At 41.7% G+C, this 16,053-nt stretch overlaps 1 protein-coding gene across 4 annotated transcripts in view; it reads right to left on the bottom strand.

The window, feature by feature from the left end:
• The window catches only part of SDCCAG8 (SHH signaling and ciliogenesis regulator SDCCAG8), a 321,942-nt gene that overhangs the window by 246,478 nt on the left and 59,411 nt on the right, over positions 1–16,053 (bottom strand). For all 4 annotated transcript variants that reach the window (XM_075596833.1, XM_075596835.1, XM_075596834.1 and 1 more), the window contains exons 7-9: positions 7,376–7,440; positions 5,927–6,115; positions 3,660–3,798 (exon numbers count right to left, since the gene is read on the bottom strand). In XM_075596833.1, the coding sequence (XP_075452948.1) occupies positions 3,660–3,798; positions 5,927–6,115; positions 7,376–7,440 (393 nt within the window). The remainder of the gene's footprint in view (positions 1–3,659; positions 3,799–5,926; positions 6,116–7,375; positions 7,441–16,053) is intronic.

Genomic DNA, 16,053 nt, shown 5'->3' on the forward strand with positions numbered 1-16,053 from the left:
GAGAGAGAGAGGGTGTGGGGGAGAGAGAGAGGGTGCGGGGGAGAGAGAGGGTGCGGGGGAGAGAGAGGGTGAGAGAGAGAGAGGGTGTGAGAGAGGGGGTGTGAGAGAGAGAGGGTGTGAGAGAGAGAGAGGGTGTGAGAGAGAGAGGGTGTGAGAGAGAGAGGGTGTGAGAGAGAGAGAGGGTGTGAGAGAGAGGGTGTGAGAGAGAGAGGGTGTGAGAGAGAGGGTGTGAGAGAGAGAGGGTGTGAGAGAGGGTGTGAGAGGGTGCGAGAGAGAGGGTGGAGAGGGGGCGAGAGAGAGGGGGGGGCGAGAGAGAGAGGGCGACGGGGGTGGGGTGACTGGGGTAACTGGGTGACTGGGTGGGGTGACGGGGTGACTGGGTGGGGTGATGGGGTGACTGGGTGGGGTGATGGGGTGACTGGGTGGGGTGACTGGTTGACTGGGGTGACTGGGTGGGGTGCCGGGGTGACTGGGTGGGGTGGCTGGTTGACTGGGTGGGGTGACTGGGTGGCGTGACGGGGTGACTGGGTGGGGTGACGGGGTGATGGGGTGACTGGGGTGGGGTGGTGGGGTGACTGGGGTGGGGTGGTGGGGTGACTGGAGTGGGGTGACACTTCTGGTATCCTACACACACACACACACACACACACATACACTCTCCCATGCATGCATGCACAGACACACACACACACACTCACTCTCTCCCATGCATGCATGCATATACACACACACACACACACACACACACACACACACTCTCCCATGCATACATACACACACACACACACTCTCCCATACATGCACACACACACACACACACACACACACACACACACACACACACACACACACACACACACACACACACCTCTCCCATACATGCATACACACACACACTCTCCCATACATGCATGCATACACACACACTCTCCCATACACACACAGACACACACACACTCACACAGACACACACACACACACACACACACACACACACACACGACAGGGGAAAGAAGAGGAAAGGCCGCGCGACCGAGCACCACCACCACCACTGCCCCGCTCGCCCCCCCGCGACCATCTCCCTCCCTGCGCGGACAGCCACGGGACCGCGGGGAAGCGGAGACCAAGGAGGTAAGAGGGGAACACCCCCGCTACCATCTCCCACCCCGCGCGGGGATCTGGGAAGCGGGAAGTGGCGCATGAAGCCGGGAAAACACCCACTACCATCACCCGTCCCGCGCTGGTATCGCGGGAAGCCGGGGTAAGCAGGGACACCCCCCACTACCATCACCCGTCCCGCGCTGGTATCGCGGGAAGCCGGGGTAAGCGGGGACACCCCCCACTACCATCACCCGCCCGCGGGGATCGCGGGAAGCCGGGGTAAGCGGGGAACACCCCACTACCATCACCCGCCCCGCGCGGGGACCGGGGAAAGATGGAAGTGGCGTGGGAAGCTGGGGGGGAATAAGGGGGGGACACCTCTGCCCCGCGCGGATAAGCGGGGGCCGGGGAGATAAGGCGGAACACCCTCGCTACCATCTGCAGCCACGCGCGTGTATTGGGGGGGGAAGCGGAGAGTAAGGGGAAACTGCAGGAGGCAGGGAACGAGCAGAGGGGATGGAAGATTGGAGAGTACTTACACTAGTACTCTCCAACAGATCTCTGGCCAGAAAAAATGGCCGCTCGTTGGGGGCTGGCTCATATAGAGTCTGGCCGCGCGCCCACAAAGCCTGGGAGCGCGCGCCAATCAGTAATCAGGTAGGGGGAGTTATTTATTTTTTCAGAGCGAGCAGGGAAAATTCAGCGCGAGCGGGGAAATTTAAAAAAACAAGCACGTGTTCTGCTTGGGCCAATATTTACTCGCCTGGGGGTTAAATCCACCCGCCCCGGGCGTGTAAATGTATAGGATTGTCGAACACTGTATATATATATATATATATATATATATATATATATATATATATATATATATATATATATATATATATATTATCTTACTGTTCATAATTGTTAAACCATCATTCTTGTGAGAGACTTTGTAGTTTTCATAGAAACTTTCAATGTCATTTTTTCATTACAATTTTTGCCTAGAATGGTAGTTAACACAACACCTATATCAAAGTTTAGTGAATCACCCCCATTCTCACACCAAGGAACTTCTGGCATTTAACTACTTGTACTCAGAGGAGGGTAAAAATCCCTTGCTGGGAACAGACCAAAAGACTTCTTAGCACAGTTACAACTGTGGGGACAGAGGAGAGAATCTGTGTGCTGACAACAGAATTCCTGAGAGCAGCAGGACTGTAACGCCTGCATCTGAAGTGAATCTGGAGAAACCAGAGACGCCGGACAAGCACAGTCATATAAGACTTTCATATATATTGTTCCCTGATAATTTGATATATGTTTTGGGACTGTGAACTGGCCTATCCAGTCAGCCAGATAGTTAGGGCCTGTACTGTTTATTTAGTATCCAAAGTGGAGTAGGCTTTCTTTTTATGTTTTGTATGCTATATATTGTTTAAAGGGACGGACTAAATAAAGCCATGTTTTAATTTCCCCAAAACTGTCTCCATGTGTGTACCTCTGCATGTGCTTCTTACATGCACCACATTTGCTTTTTTCGTTTCATGTAATGCGAGTCCCTGCTATACTCCGGAATGTCTACTGAAGATGTCAAGCCTCCTCACAGTTGGTTTAAATAACCTAACTGCTTGAATATCTTGAACACCACATGAGTGAGATACCTTACACCCGTCTTATAACATTAAAAGTGATTTAAAACAGTGTCGCACTATATTTTCTCTCTCTTCCTTGGGAAACTTTACGCTCGGGTTCCTGTCCTCATCCCTATTTCCCAAGATGATTGGAAAAGAGTCTTGTCCCTACAGAGACTGCACTACTCCCATGTATTGTATTTTATTTATTTTTTAACTATTTTTCACTTCCTTAGCACGGTTAACACAATTGTTTCCCTTTATTCACCTAAATATGTCATATTTGCCCTCGATTTTATTGTTTTCAGTATTCCAAGAGTGGGAGTACTGTATAACACCTGGTACTTGTCGTAAATATAAAATGTAAAAGGTCTGTGTATTTTAGAGCCAGAGGTTCATTGCAGTCTTTTTTTCCCATCAGCTGCAGTGGAAAGCTTTTTCTATTTTTCCAGATTGTGCCCCAGGCCAGGATGTCAAGGTAGTACAAGGTTTCAAATCAAGATATGCTAATGTAAAAATGATCCATATAAAGTGGTAGTCAGAACCTAGTAAGGGACAAATTGGATCCTACACAATTTTGTGTATGAAGGTTAGACAAGGGTAAAAAAAAAGGATCTAATGGTCTTTCCTTTGCCTCACATATATGTGCAACTTGTTGAACTCACACAGCTTGTACATTTTTATTCTATAGCATTTTTTTTTCTTTTTTGAGGAATGTATTGTCTGAATAAAACACTGTCCTTGCAAAGGAATAAGGATTCATCCACACTGATATTATGAGGAGGTGTAAAGGTCCCATTCCAGGAATGGCAATAGGGCAGTGAAAATGTTAAGAAATGTAAAACATGAACTACTTGCTACATCAATAAGAAAATAATTTGACAGGCAAATAAAAAATAAAATAAATACGGTCATCCTTGAAAGCAACAGCATGACAAGTACCTTAGTTTTTTCCAAGTTGGCTTCTTCTGTCATTTCCACACTTTGCTTTACTTGTTCATATGCATTTGACTCCCTCTGCTGCAACGTAATGAGATTCTCTCTCATAGAAACAAAGGCATCCATAAGTTCGTCTCTTTCCCTATGGGCCATATAATTTCAAAGATTGTAAATATGGTATTATGTTTCAGTCTAAGTAAAATGCCAGCAATAGAATGCAGTATTTTAAAGATGCAATCCCACATAGAACTAATTGAAATAATTAATGATGTTAAAACTAGGTCGACAAATTTTTGCTGATTTTGTTTTGTATTTTTTTAATCTACAACATGTTGCCTGTGCTCCAATCATAACATTAATTAGATTTATGAATACATCTTCCCTATCAGACCACTTGTTAGGCAGGGGTGGTGGGAAAATGTCATTAAAACTTAAAACAGCAAAGACAAGTGAAATATGTTTGTTTGGGGGGGTGGGGGGTTATAGACCAGTTCTGTAGTATTAGATAATAGTAACTGCAATTTGTATAATTATTATTATTCAACTCTTGGTGCCATTTTTAAAGAGTTTTAAAGCATCCTTTTATTTTTATAGCAGGTTTTAGCGCACCTCCCAAGCCGTTCAAGATCTTTGCAACACTTTCCTATTTGTGATCATTTGTTGCCAAATTTCCCAGTAGTTTGTGCAGTAACAGTGAAGTCAAATTACTGTAAGGCGCTAGTTATATCATATGTAGATGAAAAGTGCTAAAAGACATTCAAAGTGCACGTGAAATAACAAATCAAAGTCCATTGACCATAATTTAGTCCATGAGCTGCCTAAAAAGTCGACTAATTTACTTGGAAAATCAGAGAGTACACTGTGCTGGAAAAATGACTCTTATGGCGCTTGACTAGTATGGATAATGTCACACAATAAGTATGTGAGTTCAAATCAAATGTCAGCTGGCAGTCAGGAAAATCTGCATTATTGTGGGATTCTTCTTCGAAGATCCTGGTGGTGTTATACAGAAAAGGGAATAAACAAGAATGCGACCCGCGTGTGTTACCTTGATTGGTCCTATCAGGGAGTTCACTATATTTGGTGATTTGAGAATACCTCCAAAGGAAGTTCCCATATATATTCCTTTCCCATATTAATTGTACATTACGTGCAGTACTAATTTCAACTTATATTTTTAGGTAATACACTATGGTTGCACTCTTGTTTATTCCTTTTTATGTGCAACACCATCATGATCTATGGAGAAGAATCCCACAGCAAAGCAGATATCCCTGATTGCCAGCTGACATTTGGTTTGAACTCTCACACTTATTTTTTTACATTATCCATACTAGTCAAGCACCATAAAAGTCGTTTTTCCAGCTCAGTTTGTGCTGCAAACTGTAACAATAGAACATTTTAGCTTAGTAATATTAGGCTACATTGTAGCTGCTAAATTACACCGACTGAAGCAGCCATTACGTTAGGCACACAATCAGAATTTTTACAGATTTATAACAGGAGCACAAACGACTGCAAGGTTAGGTAACAATGTGGAATTATACATTGTCACATGCTTTATATATAAAAAGAAAAAAAAGAAGAAGAAAGCCGGAAAGTAGTAGTGCTGCTTTAACCTAAACTTCAGAATACAGTGATTTTATACTGTGATTGTTTTAAAATATTTAACATTTCCATGGTAAACAAATGCTTCTTTTTTTTTTTTCAATCAATATATACGACTCTTAACCAGTCATCAAAATTGTTATTTTTCAGTAGCTTTGTTCATTCGTCTTCAAAGTAATTATGGTGCCATCATTAGTCAAACAGAGATATTACTGTTACGCATGGAGCTCTCAACAAAAAGCTATACAATCATTGTTCACATAAAAATAAGGAGGACAATATTTCCAAGGAACACTGAGTTGTTTCAATAAAAAATAAGTTTACCTGCTGTGTTGAGCTATTGCTCTATAAGAAATTAATATATTAATAATATATTAATAAATCTTGAACTAGTGTAAAATGCTGATGTACTGTACAACCAAACAATACAAAACTCCTATTCTGTATCTTCTACCAGAAAGTACTAAAGCACACATCAGATCCATGTTTTGAGCATTTAAATGATGTGTACATTATAACCACTATTGTGCTTTGTATACATTTACTGAAGATGCAAAATAGTACTTCGGAAGCTGTAACATAAGCGTCAATGTTTTTTTTTAGCTTTTTATTATCTACAAATGCTATAGGTAACATAAAAAAACATAAAGTGTTCTTCTTACTTTGTAAGTCTCTCAATGGTCTGCATATGGACATTTGTATGAGTCTGAGCAAGAAGAGCCTCATTCTGTGGACATTTTAGGCACAGACCACGAACTTGAGTGGAATTACGTGCTGCTACTGGAAAGTCTTGTTGCTTTAACTGTCTTCTAAGATCTTCATAATTTTTCTGGGATTCTGATAAGTCCTTCCTTTGTGAAAAATCATATTAATTAAGGGCATTGGGTAAGGGAAATGTTTTAGAATGCCTGAATGCAACAATTCATATAAAAATATATATATATGCAAGAGTTAAATCAGATGCAGAGTATGAAGCATTACTAGACCTCCAAATCTAATCTCTCTGCATGTACTGTAAATGTAAGGTTGACCCAATATTTTAAACGTGATTAAACATTAAAAAAAAAGTTATTTCTATATCATGCAGCACACCAAATGTTGTAAGGCTAGTGCCATTATATACATGTTTGATTTTCATTTAATAAACAACAAAAAATATGATAAATTATGGGATAGGCTACACTTACAATCTATGATCAAGTCTGCCATTATGATTCTATAGATTGAAGTTATCAAAGTGCAGGGAGGAGTTGCAGTTACTGCCACATTGAGCTTTGATGACTCCCAGTCTATATGTTGATCAGAAAACTTAAACCGACACGCATTTCCAGTCAGACACTACAGCAACTGGTTTGAGCATCTATTAACTCCAATCTATATACGGTCATTTTAGTGCAGTGAGATGCTGAGCCATCTCTTTTGATCAGCAACCAACTCTATACAGGCATACCCCGGTTTAAGGACACTCACTTTAAGTACACTCGCGAGTAAGGACATATCGCCCAATAGGCAAACGGCAGCTCACGCATGCGCCTGTCGGCACGTCCTGAACAGCAATACCGGTTCCCTACCTGTACCGAAGCTGTGCGCAAGCAAGGAGATTATAGAGCCTGTTACAAATGCGTTATTTACATCAGTTATGAACGTACAGTATATGACGACTGCAGTACAGTACATGCATCGATAAGTGGAAAAAAGGTAGTGCTTCACTTTAAGTACATTTTCGCTTTACATACATGCTCCGGTCCCATTGCGTATGTTAATGCGGGGAATGTCTGTAATTATATTTCCTGCACTTAGGTCATGTACTTATTTTATATGCAGTGATCTTACTTTGTTTTTTTCACACTTCAATTTACTGGTTATCAGTTCACACTATTTACATCCTTTTGGTGCGCGATTTAATTTTAATTTTGTTCCATGTAAAAGCAACATTGTACGATTTAAAAATGCAAATATAATAGATGTGTGTTAAAGATATTGTTGTGTTGTACTTGGGTAAAAGCCGCAGAAGAAAAAGCTATGGCAGTAAATTTGTGACCACGATCTTTTACTTACAGTACATCGACATCCCATGATTTTCACGCCATTGTATTTCATATGTATGTTACCTTAAATACATTACTTGGGATTCCAGCGTTTCAGTTTTTGTCTGATGAAGAAGTCGTTGTTTCTCCTTGGGAAAAAGACAAGTATTTGATACAAAAAAAAGCTATACAGTGCCAATATTACTATTGAAATTCTAAGAAAAAAAATCCTCTAATGAAGTGTATACTGAAGTTTTTTAAATGTCCCTTATGACACTGTAGTTACAAACATTTAAGATAGTAAATGGTTATATTGTATATTCACAGTAACAGAACTAACTTTTGTCATAGGAAATAGTATAGAAATGTGAATGAAGTCCACTATATTCAATGCCCAAGGGCGTTCAATTCTTAAAATTAGAACAAACGTTTTCTGCTGTTAAAGGGAGTTATTTTTAGGTTTAGAAGTCTTAATATTTTATAAATATTCAATACATTTGGTTCTCATGTAGGTTGAACTGCCTCTTTAGGACCAAGAACAAAAAGTCACAAACTTGGGTCAAATTTAACTTATGTTAACCTAGTAGTATGTTGTAGTGTATCTAAAAAGAAAAACGTATACACCAAATTGTAATTTTAAACTTTTCCCTGTTCTGAGGAAGGTCTCCATGTGGGACCGAAACGTCATTGAAAAAAAAAAAAAAAAAAAAAAAAAAAACAGTAACATACTGTACAGTAGTGTTTCCCATTAACCAGGAAGTGAAATACTGTAAAAGCAAAAAAAAATCTTATTTTGAAATTTGAGTACAGGTTATGACATGGGCAGTAATTTAATCAATCACATACTATACAGTACATACTACAGTGCATACTACAGTGCATACTGTAGTGTGTTGTCAAAAATATTAGCGTGGCAAAGTTTTAAAAGCATGTAGCTGGTAATACTGATGGACTGTATACAAATATACACACACACATATATGTGTATATACACACACACACACACACACACACACACACACACACACACACATATCCCTTCAAGATACCCTGTTGCATCGGCCATTGTACTGTGTCTATTTTTCAATTCATGGGAATTATTCTATCCCAGGAAACATGGACAGATCTGCATGGGAGGTTGACAGAATTTAAAGAAAATGCAGCAGATCCACCTGCCAATCAACTCCATCCCATGTATAATGCCTTAAAGGTGTTGATAAGAGCACGATGCTGTGTCAGACAAGAATGGACAAAAATTAACACTTGTAAACAGAGGAAAGATGAAACAGTTGCTGATTATGCCTCAAGGTTCACAGCTGTGTATTTAAAACACTCCAGAATAATGGATCATATCCATAATGCTATCGGAGCAATGAAAAATGCTTTTTGTCAAGTCCAGTTAAGTCCAGATGTGCAAGATTCAGTTCGGTTAACGATCACAGGGTGGGAGGCAAAGGCAATTAATGAGTTAGTGGCTATTGCAGAACACTGCACGAGGGTGAAGGGAAAAAAAACAAGTGGAGAAGTTGCTGCTCAGACTCTTTTTTTTTCCCCTAACCCAGCAGTCAGACCCAGAATTTTTCAGGAAATAATGACAGGGGTCATAACAATAACAGGGCATTCACATATCAGAATTAGGGCGATAGGAAAAAATGAAAAGGGATCAAATGGGAAATACCTGTTTCCAATGTGGACAGCAAGGCCACTTTAGAATGGATTGCCCTGGAAATAGTAAGCAAAAGATGCAAATTTCCCCTCAAAGCACTAAGGCTACAAAACTACTTTAGAAGCTGCCCAAATTATGATTTTTTTTTTAATATTTCTAACTCATTAGGTTGCCAGGGTAACCTGGAGACTGCACTGGGCTGTAGACAGAGCTCTATTTTAACCTCTGAACCATTCAATATTCAAAAAAATAAAAAATAAAATAATAATTTCTTCGGAACAGAGCATCCGATTTAAATGTTAAAAATAGAAGCGTTACATATTATGGTGTGAAATGTATGGCGTGTCACTCGATAGCATTTAATGTTTAGGATTGCAGTAGTCAATGTCAAACCCAGCCATTGAGACTGACTAATTTGGTCTGCTTGCAATTATTCATAATAAAGAAATCATTACTTGTTCATTGTACTAATTTTTTGACAAATCAGTTTTTGGTTCTCACTACCACACTTCTCTAAGTTAATATTCTTTATGTTAATTTTAAATCCCGATACTTTATGGAAATTTGAAAGGGTGTGAAACAGGATTAGCAGTGAAGTGAAAGGTCTTGAAAGGGAGAGGATGATTGTAACGATGGAGAGGATTTGGCCCGGGATTAAAGGGGTTACACCCCAATTGGCCACCCTCTAACCTCACCAGGGAGACAAGGGGTTAACTGGGCTGAGGCCCAGACGTGTGATTTAACCCTTGTCATCACCTGAAAATGTATATTCCCTGTTCCCCCATGTTTATTGTTAATCAGTGTCTGCATCACACACACACTGGGATCCATCCGGGAGCACAAGGGTTAATAGTGATATAGTGATTATAGCCCTTTGTGTAATTTTCCCGCCTTTTCAGGCACCATTTTGCAGGTTCCCATAGGCCGCCATTAGGGCTCAATGCTTTTTAATGGTGAATCTTGCTGTGAAGTCCGGTTCCTGAGAAGACCAGCAGATGGCGTCCGAAAGGGAGAGCGGCGGTTTCCCATTGAAAGTCTATGGGCTCATTAACTTCAATGGAGAAACCCTCGAAAGAGCTTTTCAGGAACGAGTTGGCAGCCGTCTAAACCGCTTAAGCGCAAAGCGGATACATTTTCAATAGGAGAGCTTTGATCACTTACAAGTCAAGTTCAACGACAAGTGGCGTGGGAATAAACAGTTCTGGGGGCCCTAGAAATAAAATTCTTTCTGTCCCTAGTTCCTAGACCTCCCCCCACTCGACCACAACCGGGTCCCCGTATCCTGGACCCCCGATAAGGGTCGAACCGAGAAGAGCGGGTCACGCCATAGGCTTCAATGGTGGCGGCAGAAACAGCTCCGAAAAATGACTAAGTGTGAAATGCTGTAATTTAGGAATCCATATCTCCGGTTCCGGAGGGACCAGAGGATCAAGGCTTGGGGTATCTGTAGTCACTGCTCCGGCATCACTGCAGAACCATCCTTGACACTCTTGGACCAACCCGACGGAGTATGGACCCCCTTGAAAGTTCGGGACTTTTACCATTGATTTTAATGGGGGAAAAGCCGCATGGTGAAAAAATGACTAAGTGTAAAATGTTGAAATGTGTAAGTCCATATCTCCGGTTCTGGAATGCCCAGAGGGATGGGATTTGGGTGGCATGTAGCCAAGGTTCCGGCTTTAATGCATGCCCATTCTCAGCCCCCTCAGACCAACCAGACGGAGTATGGACGAATGTAAAGATTTGTGGATTTTCTCATAGACTTCAATGGCGGCGGTTCCCCATTGAAAGTCTATGGCAGGAAACTCCATTGACTACAACGGCGGAGTTGCTCCATTGGAACCCATGGCGGCGGAGCCCGTTGTTTTCAATGGGGATTTAGTGAAAAGCTGAGATTTCTTTTTAGCTGAGATTTTTGTATTAAAATGAAAAATGTTTTAAGGTGCATTTGTGTAACTCCGGTTCCGAAGGTCGTAGCATGTCGCTTTTTGGACCATATGGTGTCCCAGTTTCGACATTGAGAACTGGGAAGTTTGGACCTGCTGGACCCAGCGGAACCATATATTTTAATACGTTTATGTTTTATGTTTAATACTGTGTCCCAAGGTATGGATAGAACCCAGAGGAAATTCTTTTGCATACCAGGATAGCAGATGGCCCTAGAGGCGATCCAATGTCTAGGACTTAAGTATTGTTCAAAGGGTTTTGTCACCCTCCCTGTTTACCTGAGGGCGGAGCAGGCTCAAACCAGAGCAGTCTTTAAGTGTCCCATTTCACACCTTTCAACAAAGGTTTTCCTGCCAGAACTCCAAATGGATAGACTGGCTGGCATTCCTGATGCAAATGTGGGGCTTCAGAAATGAGACCCCAGAGTTCTACTGCGCTAACTAGCAGGGGGGCATGGGTCAGAATGCTTTCCCACGTTAGTGAGTGGCTGGAGGTAATTGAAAGACAATCACCTGTACTTAAGGTTAAGGATAGGGCCACAAAAGGTATATAATCTGTGGTCAAGCTCTTATCCAGAGTTGTTCATGTTCTTCAAGTCTTCATGCAAAGTCTGTTCTATACCATCTTGATTGCTGAGAGAAACGCTATGCACTGTCTTCCTGCCAGAGGTCTTTTCATGTCTTTGGTGTCTTGATGACTATGAAGAGTGCTGTATGAACTCAGTCCAGATATGACTGCTTCATCATTTCCATTTTAAGTAAGTGTCTATATTTTGCCTGTTATTTGTAAATTATTGTGTGTTCACCTTTATCAAGGAATAAATTATATTTTATCATATCTAAGTCTCGTCCCAGTTCAGACTCAGTTATAAATATATATCAACTGTTATATATATTTATGTGTGACTATACAGCCTGCCATAATCTCACCGTGACAATGATATCGTCCACAAATAGAGCTAATTTTAATGTCTGGTCTACTATTTTGATACCAGAAAAATCCGGGTTTGTCCAATTACAGCCGCCACAGGTTCTATGCATAGAGTAAATAGCAACTGTGAAAGCGGCCATCCCTGTCTAGAGCCATTTTTTATTTGAACATTTTCTAAGGGTGTACCCAAGCGCATCACTTTAGCCCTCAGTTGTTATATTGTGAGGGGGAAAAAAATCACATTCTAGAAGTTCCCTCCAAAGCCAAACGCCTCATGAGTCACCCTCATGTAGTTGCAGTCCATAGTGCAACCTGTACTGTCTTTACCAACTTTAAGTTATGGAAATATAATATTTTCACATTATTTTCTATGTATAACTATAACCAGGCTTTTGTTTATCTATGGCTACATATAAGAAAAGTCATGCTTTGTGTTTCATTGCATTGTGGGCAAAGTGAAAGTGTGTGTGTGTGTGTGTGTGTGTGTGTGTGTGTGTGTGTGTGTGTGTGTGTGTGTGTGTGTGTGTGTGTGTGTGTGTGTGTGAAGTTTATTTCTTTGAACTTTCCTTCACCTTATTAAAATGCTGAATCTAGTCTTTCTTTGTTAAGTGGGTGTGACGGGCAAGGGTAACCAGGATATACAATAACGTTTAAGGCCATCTTAAAACCCTTGGGCACATGGCAGCTACCTAGCACTATAAGCCAGGGGCCAAGTATCATTGCATGAAAAGTTAAAGTGACCCTCTTCTTTTCCACTTTCCATGTTCCCTTTGCCCCAGACTCATGAAACTTTCTGTGTGTAAGTTTTAGGTGGGATATTTGGGTAGAAATACAATTATTTTGTTTGCAGTGGTTTGGCGGCCAGAGCTACCAGTAGTTCCCTAATTCTCCCCGGCGAGCAGGCATGATTTGCCGGTACACAAGGTGAATTACACCGGGGCTGCCCAGTGTCCCCCAGACTCCTGGTTTTCGAGCCCAGATATCTCAGTTCCCTTACAGCTATGAGTCTCTCCAAGGTCCCCATGTAGTAAAATATTTTTTATTGTGCTTAATACATTTTTTATAAGTCTCTTTGCAGTCAGCCTGTGCATCTGCTTACGATGCCAGCATGCCTGCATATTGTCCATAGTTCAAAGAGGAGATGGGGTGTTGAGAGGTGTCGGGGTGCTAAGTGGACGGGGCAGGGCAGAGTACGGAGTCTCGAGAACAGGGATCCCCTGCGGGGAGGACCCTCGGGCCTGCCAGACTTAGTGGAGCCTGCCCAGTAGGTGGCAATGGGTTGACTGGGGGAAGTGGCAGAAAGTCGGCGTGTTTCCCATTGATCAATTTGTATGTCTGGCCCACAGGGCATCCCGAGCCGGCTTGGCAGGTCACACCTTCTGACAGCCAAGAGACGAGCCTCTGTTTCTATTGGCTAGTGGGATAGGGTTCCCACGCTCTGATTGGTCGCTAAGGATAAGAATTGCTTAGCGGATTGTATGTCGATGCTTTACAAAGTTGCTCTGTTGCAAATAGCAGAGCAACCGGCTTCGTTTTGAAGCTAGGAAAAGTCTGCCCACAGAGACTAAGTCCCATCTTTTGCAGCCAAGTTCTACAAATCGAACGTTACGGTTGCGGCTACGATTTTAACCCGAAACGAGGACCAGGAGAGCCGGGTGGCTATCCTGGTGCGGGGTAAGTCTACGAAAGCAGGCGCCCTGCACCTAGCAGAGCCTAGATTTCTCCCCCAGGCCCCCAGTAAGTGTGCCTTTCTCTGTATATTGTGTAATTCTTCTTGTTGAACGTGGGCTTATCGAAATAAACTACATTTTGTTTCTACTACCTTGTTTTGCCTAGTGCATGATCCTGGTACAAATATAAATAGGTGTTAAGAAACTCATGGGAGACCAGGACTTTTTTCTGTTAACTTTCTCTTTGTCGAGTTAGAGGAGCGATATACCTGTCAGTCTTCAAGGGGGGGTGTGGGGGGGGGGTGAGGTGCCATACATATTTCTGTGTGCTTAGTTTGCTAAAATATATTCTAAAATGTATAACCAGTAACGACATCTTATAAGAGAAGAAATTAGATGCCCAATGAAGTCATATGTACTGATATTGTGAAAATATGCATGCCACTCCTTTTTTGGGTATAAAATAGAATGTTTAGAGCTTATACTTCAGTGCCTTTGTGTTAAATAAGGAAGCAATGTTTTGATTGTATTAAAATGCACTCTTGCTACAGCTGTTGCAATAAAAAGTCTTGAGAAGATTGCTTTACCAAAAGAATAAGTGAGGAAGTCAGTTTTTCCTCAACAATGTATTAGGGAAATCAAAGCTTCTAGCATATTGGGAGGGAAAGAATCGCCTACCACGATAGCATTGTACATTTCTATCAGTTGAGTGGCTAGAATGCCTGCATTTTATTATGTAATACATGTTATAGAGAACCCATCTGGTCCAGGTGTCTATGAGGATTTGATACTTTATTACAAGGGATAAAACTATCACTTGTAAAGTTCTGGCCGAGATAGGTCATGTTTAAGCCATTAAACATAAGGCAGATCAGCTGATCTTAGAAAGTCTGAAAGCGTTTTCAGATTTGGTATGCAACATTTTTTCTGTCAGAGGTTAGAGGTTAGAGTGTCACAAAATTCTGCTGCTAATGGTGAATGGTTTGGGATGAGGGTACCAGCTTTTTATCTAATCAAGTATATATTGTAATAGGGGCGACTTATCCTTAATTTCGCCGCTAGCCTTGAGTCAAGCTTATAAGCTTTTTCAAAGAAACGTACATTTAGTCAATTTTAGTGATTGTTCTGCGTACGATACGAGACAAATTAAATTTTGCTCATATTTTAAATTTTTAAGGGACTCATCTGAGTCTGCTCTTTTATGTTGGGGTGCTAAATAAATTATTTTTGCTTTAAGGTTGAATATTCTCTCCAACCTTTATTTTTACACCTTGCAGCTACACCTATCAATAGTCCTCATCGTAGCTCCGTGAGAATCGATTTAGACGAAACTGAGCCGTGTTTATTTTAAAAAAAGTTACGGTCACTACTTTTGATTGTGGCTCTGGTATTTTTAGCAGAGCCTCATTTAATCTCCAATTAGACCCCTTCTATCCAAATTGTAACTGAATGCATCTTATTTCTACAAGTGCGTGGTCTGACCAGATTATGACATGTATTTTAGAGAAGTTAGTTTTATTTATGATGTTTGTGGAGACAAAGATACAATCAATTAGTAATTTTGATATGGAGCCGAGTAAATCTAGTTGATGTTTGGCGTGAAATGAATCTACTAAAGACTTCACATTTTGGAGATCTTAGACCATTGACTAGTGCATTTCTGTCAACATTTCTACGGTTTATACAATTTTTGCCTTATGGTTTTCAATGGTCCAGGTTTCAATCTAAGAACTCACAATATTATATTACCTTTTGCCATGCTTCCCAGGATTGCAAAGAAAGTAGTCATGAACTCTGCGCAGCGCTCATTAGGGGCATGTATATTCGCAACTGTGATTTCTTGGCTATATAAAGTGCCCACAAAAACTAGAAACCTGCCTTCCTTGTCAGATTTTGTTACTTCTGGTACATCCACAATGGTTGCAGCCTTCCTGGGGACCGTTGATCTGTGGAGCAATATGAAGTCGGCACGCCTAGCCGCCGCAGGAACGCTGCACCACCATCCAGATCTTTCAGGGAGAAGGTGGCGCCATCTTTGAGGACCACAAGGCGAAATGGGAAGACTCCCGAAGTTCAGTGGTAATTGGCTGTAGGCTTCTCCTTCTGATCAGAGCTGTTGGTGACAGGTCCTAAAAACCGTGGATTTTGATTTTTTTATGAGAGCACATAAAAAATCTGGCACATCTGGTCGTGTTCAGGAAAGCTTCCTTCGTTCTGTAATAATTAAATCTGATGACTACATCTCTCGGATACTCAATTGTCAGAGGCTTCGGGCGCAGCACTTTGCGGAATGGGATGTTTCACCACGGCCAAAACGTGACCAAAACGCCACTGGTGTTACGCCGTCGGGACACTTCGCAGCAGGGCAGCTCACCGTGAAGTTCTCTCCTGTGCCCAACTGCCCTGCACGTCCTGGCTGTCCGCTCCTTTGCCCGACTGTCTGCTACCGCCCGATCCGACAACTGCATGTTTAAATGTCCCGCGCAGACATTTAAAGATGGCGAGTTGAGCGGCCTGTTTAGGCAGTGTAGCGATCCCGTGCGGAACAT

Source organism: Ascaphus truei, chromosome 4 (genome assembly GCF_040206685.1).
Source record: "Ascaphus truei isolate aAscTru1 chromosome 4, aAscTru1.hap1, whole genome shotgun sequence".
NCBI classification, from domain to species: domain Eukaryota; kingdom Metazoa; phylum Chordata; class Amphibia; order Anura; family Ascaphidae; genus Ascaphus; species Ascaphus truei.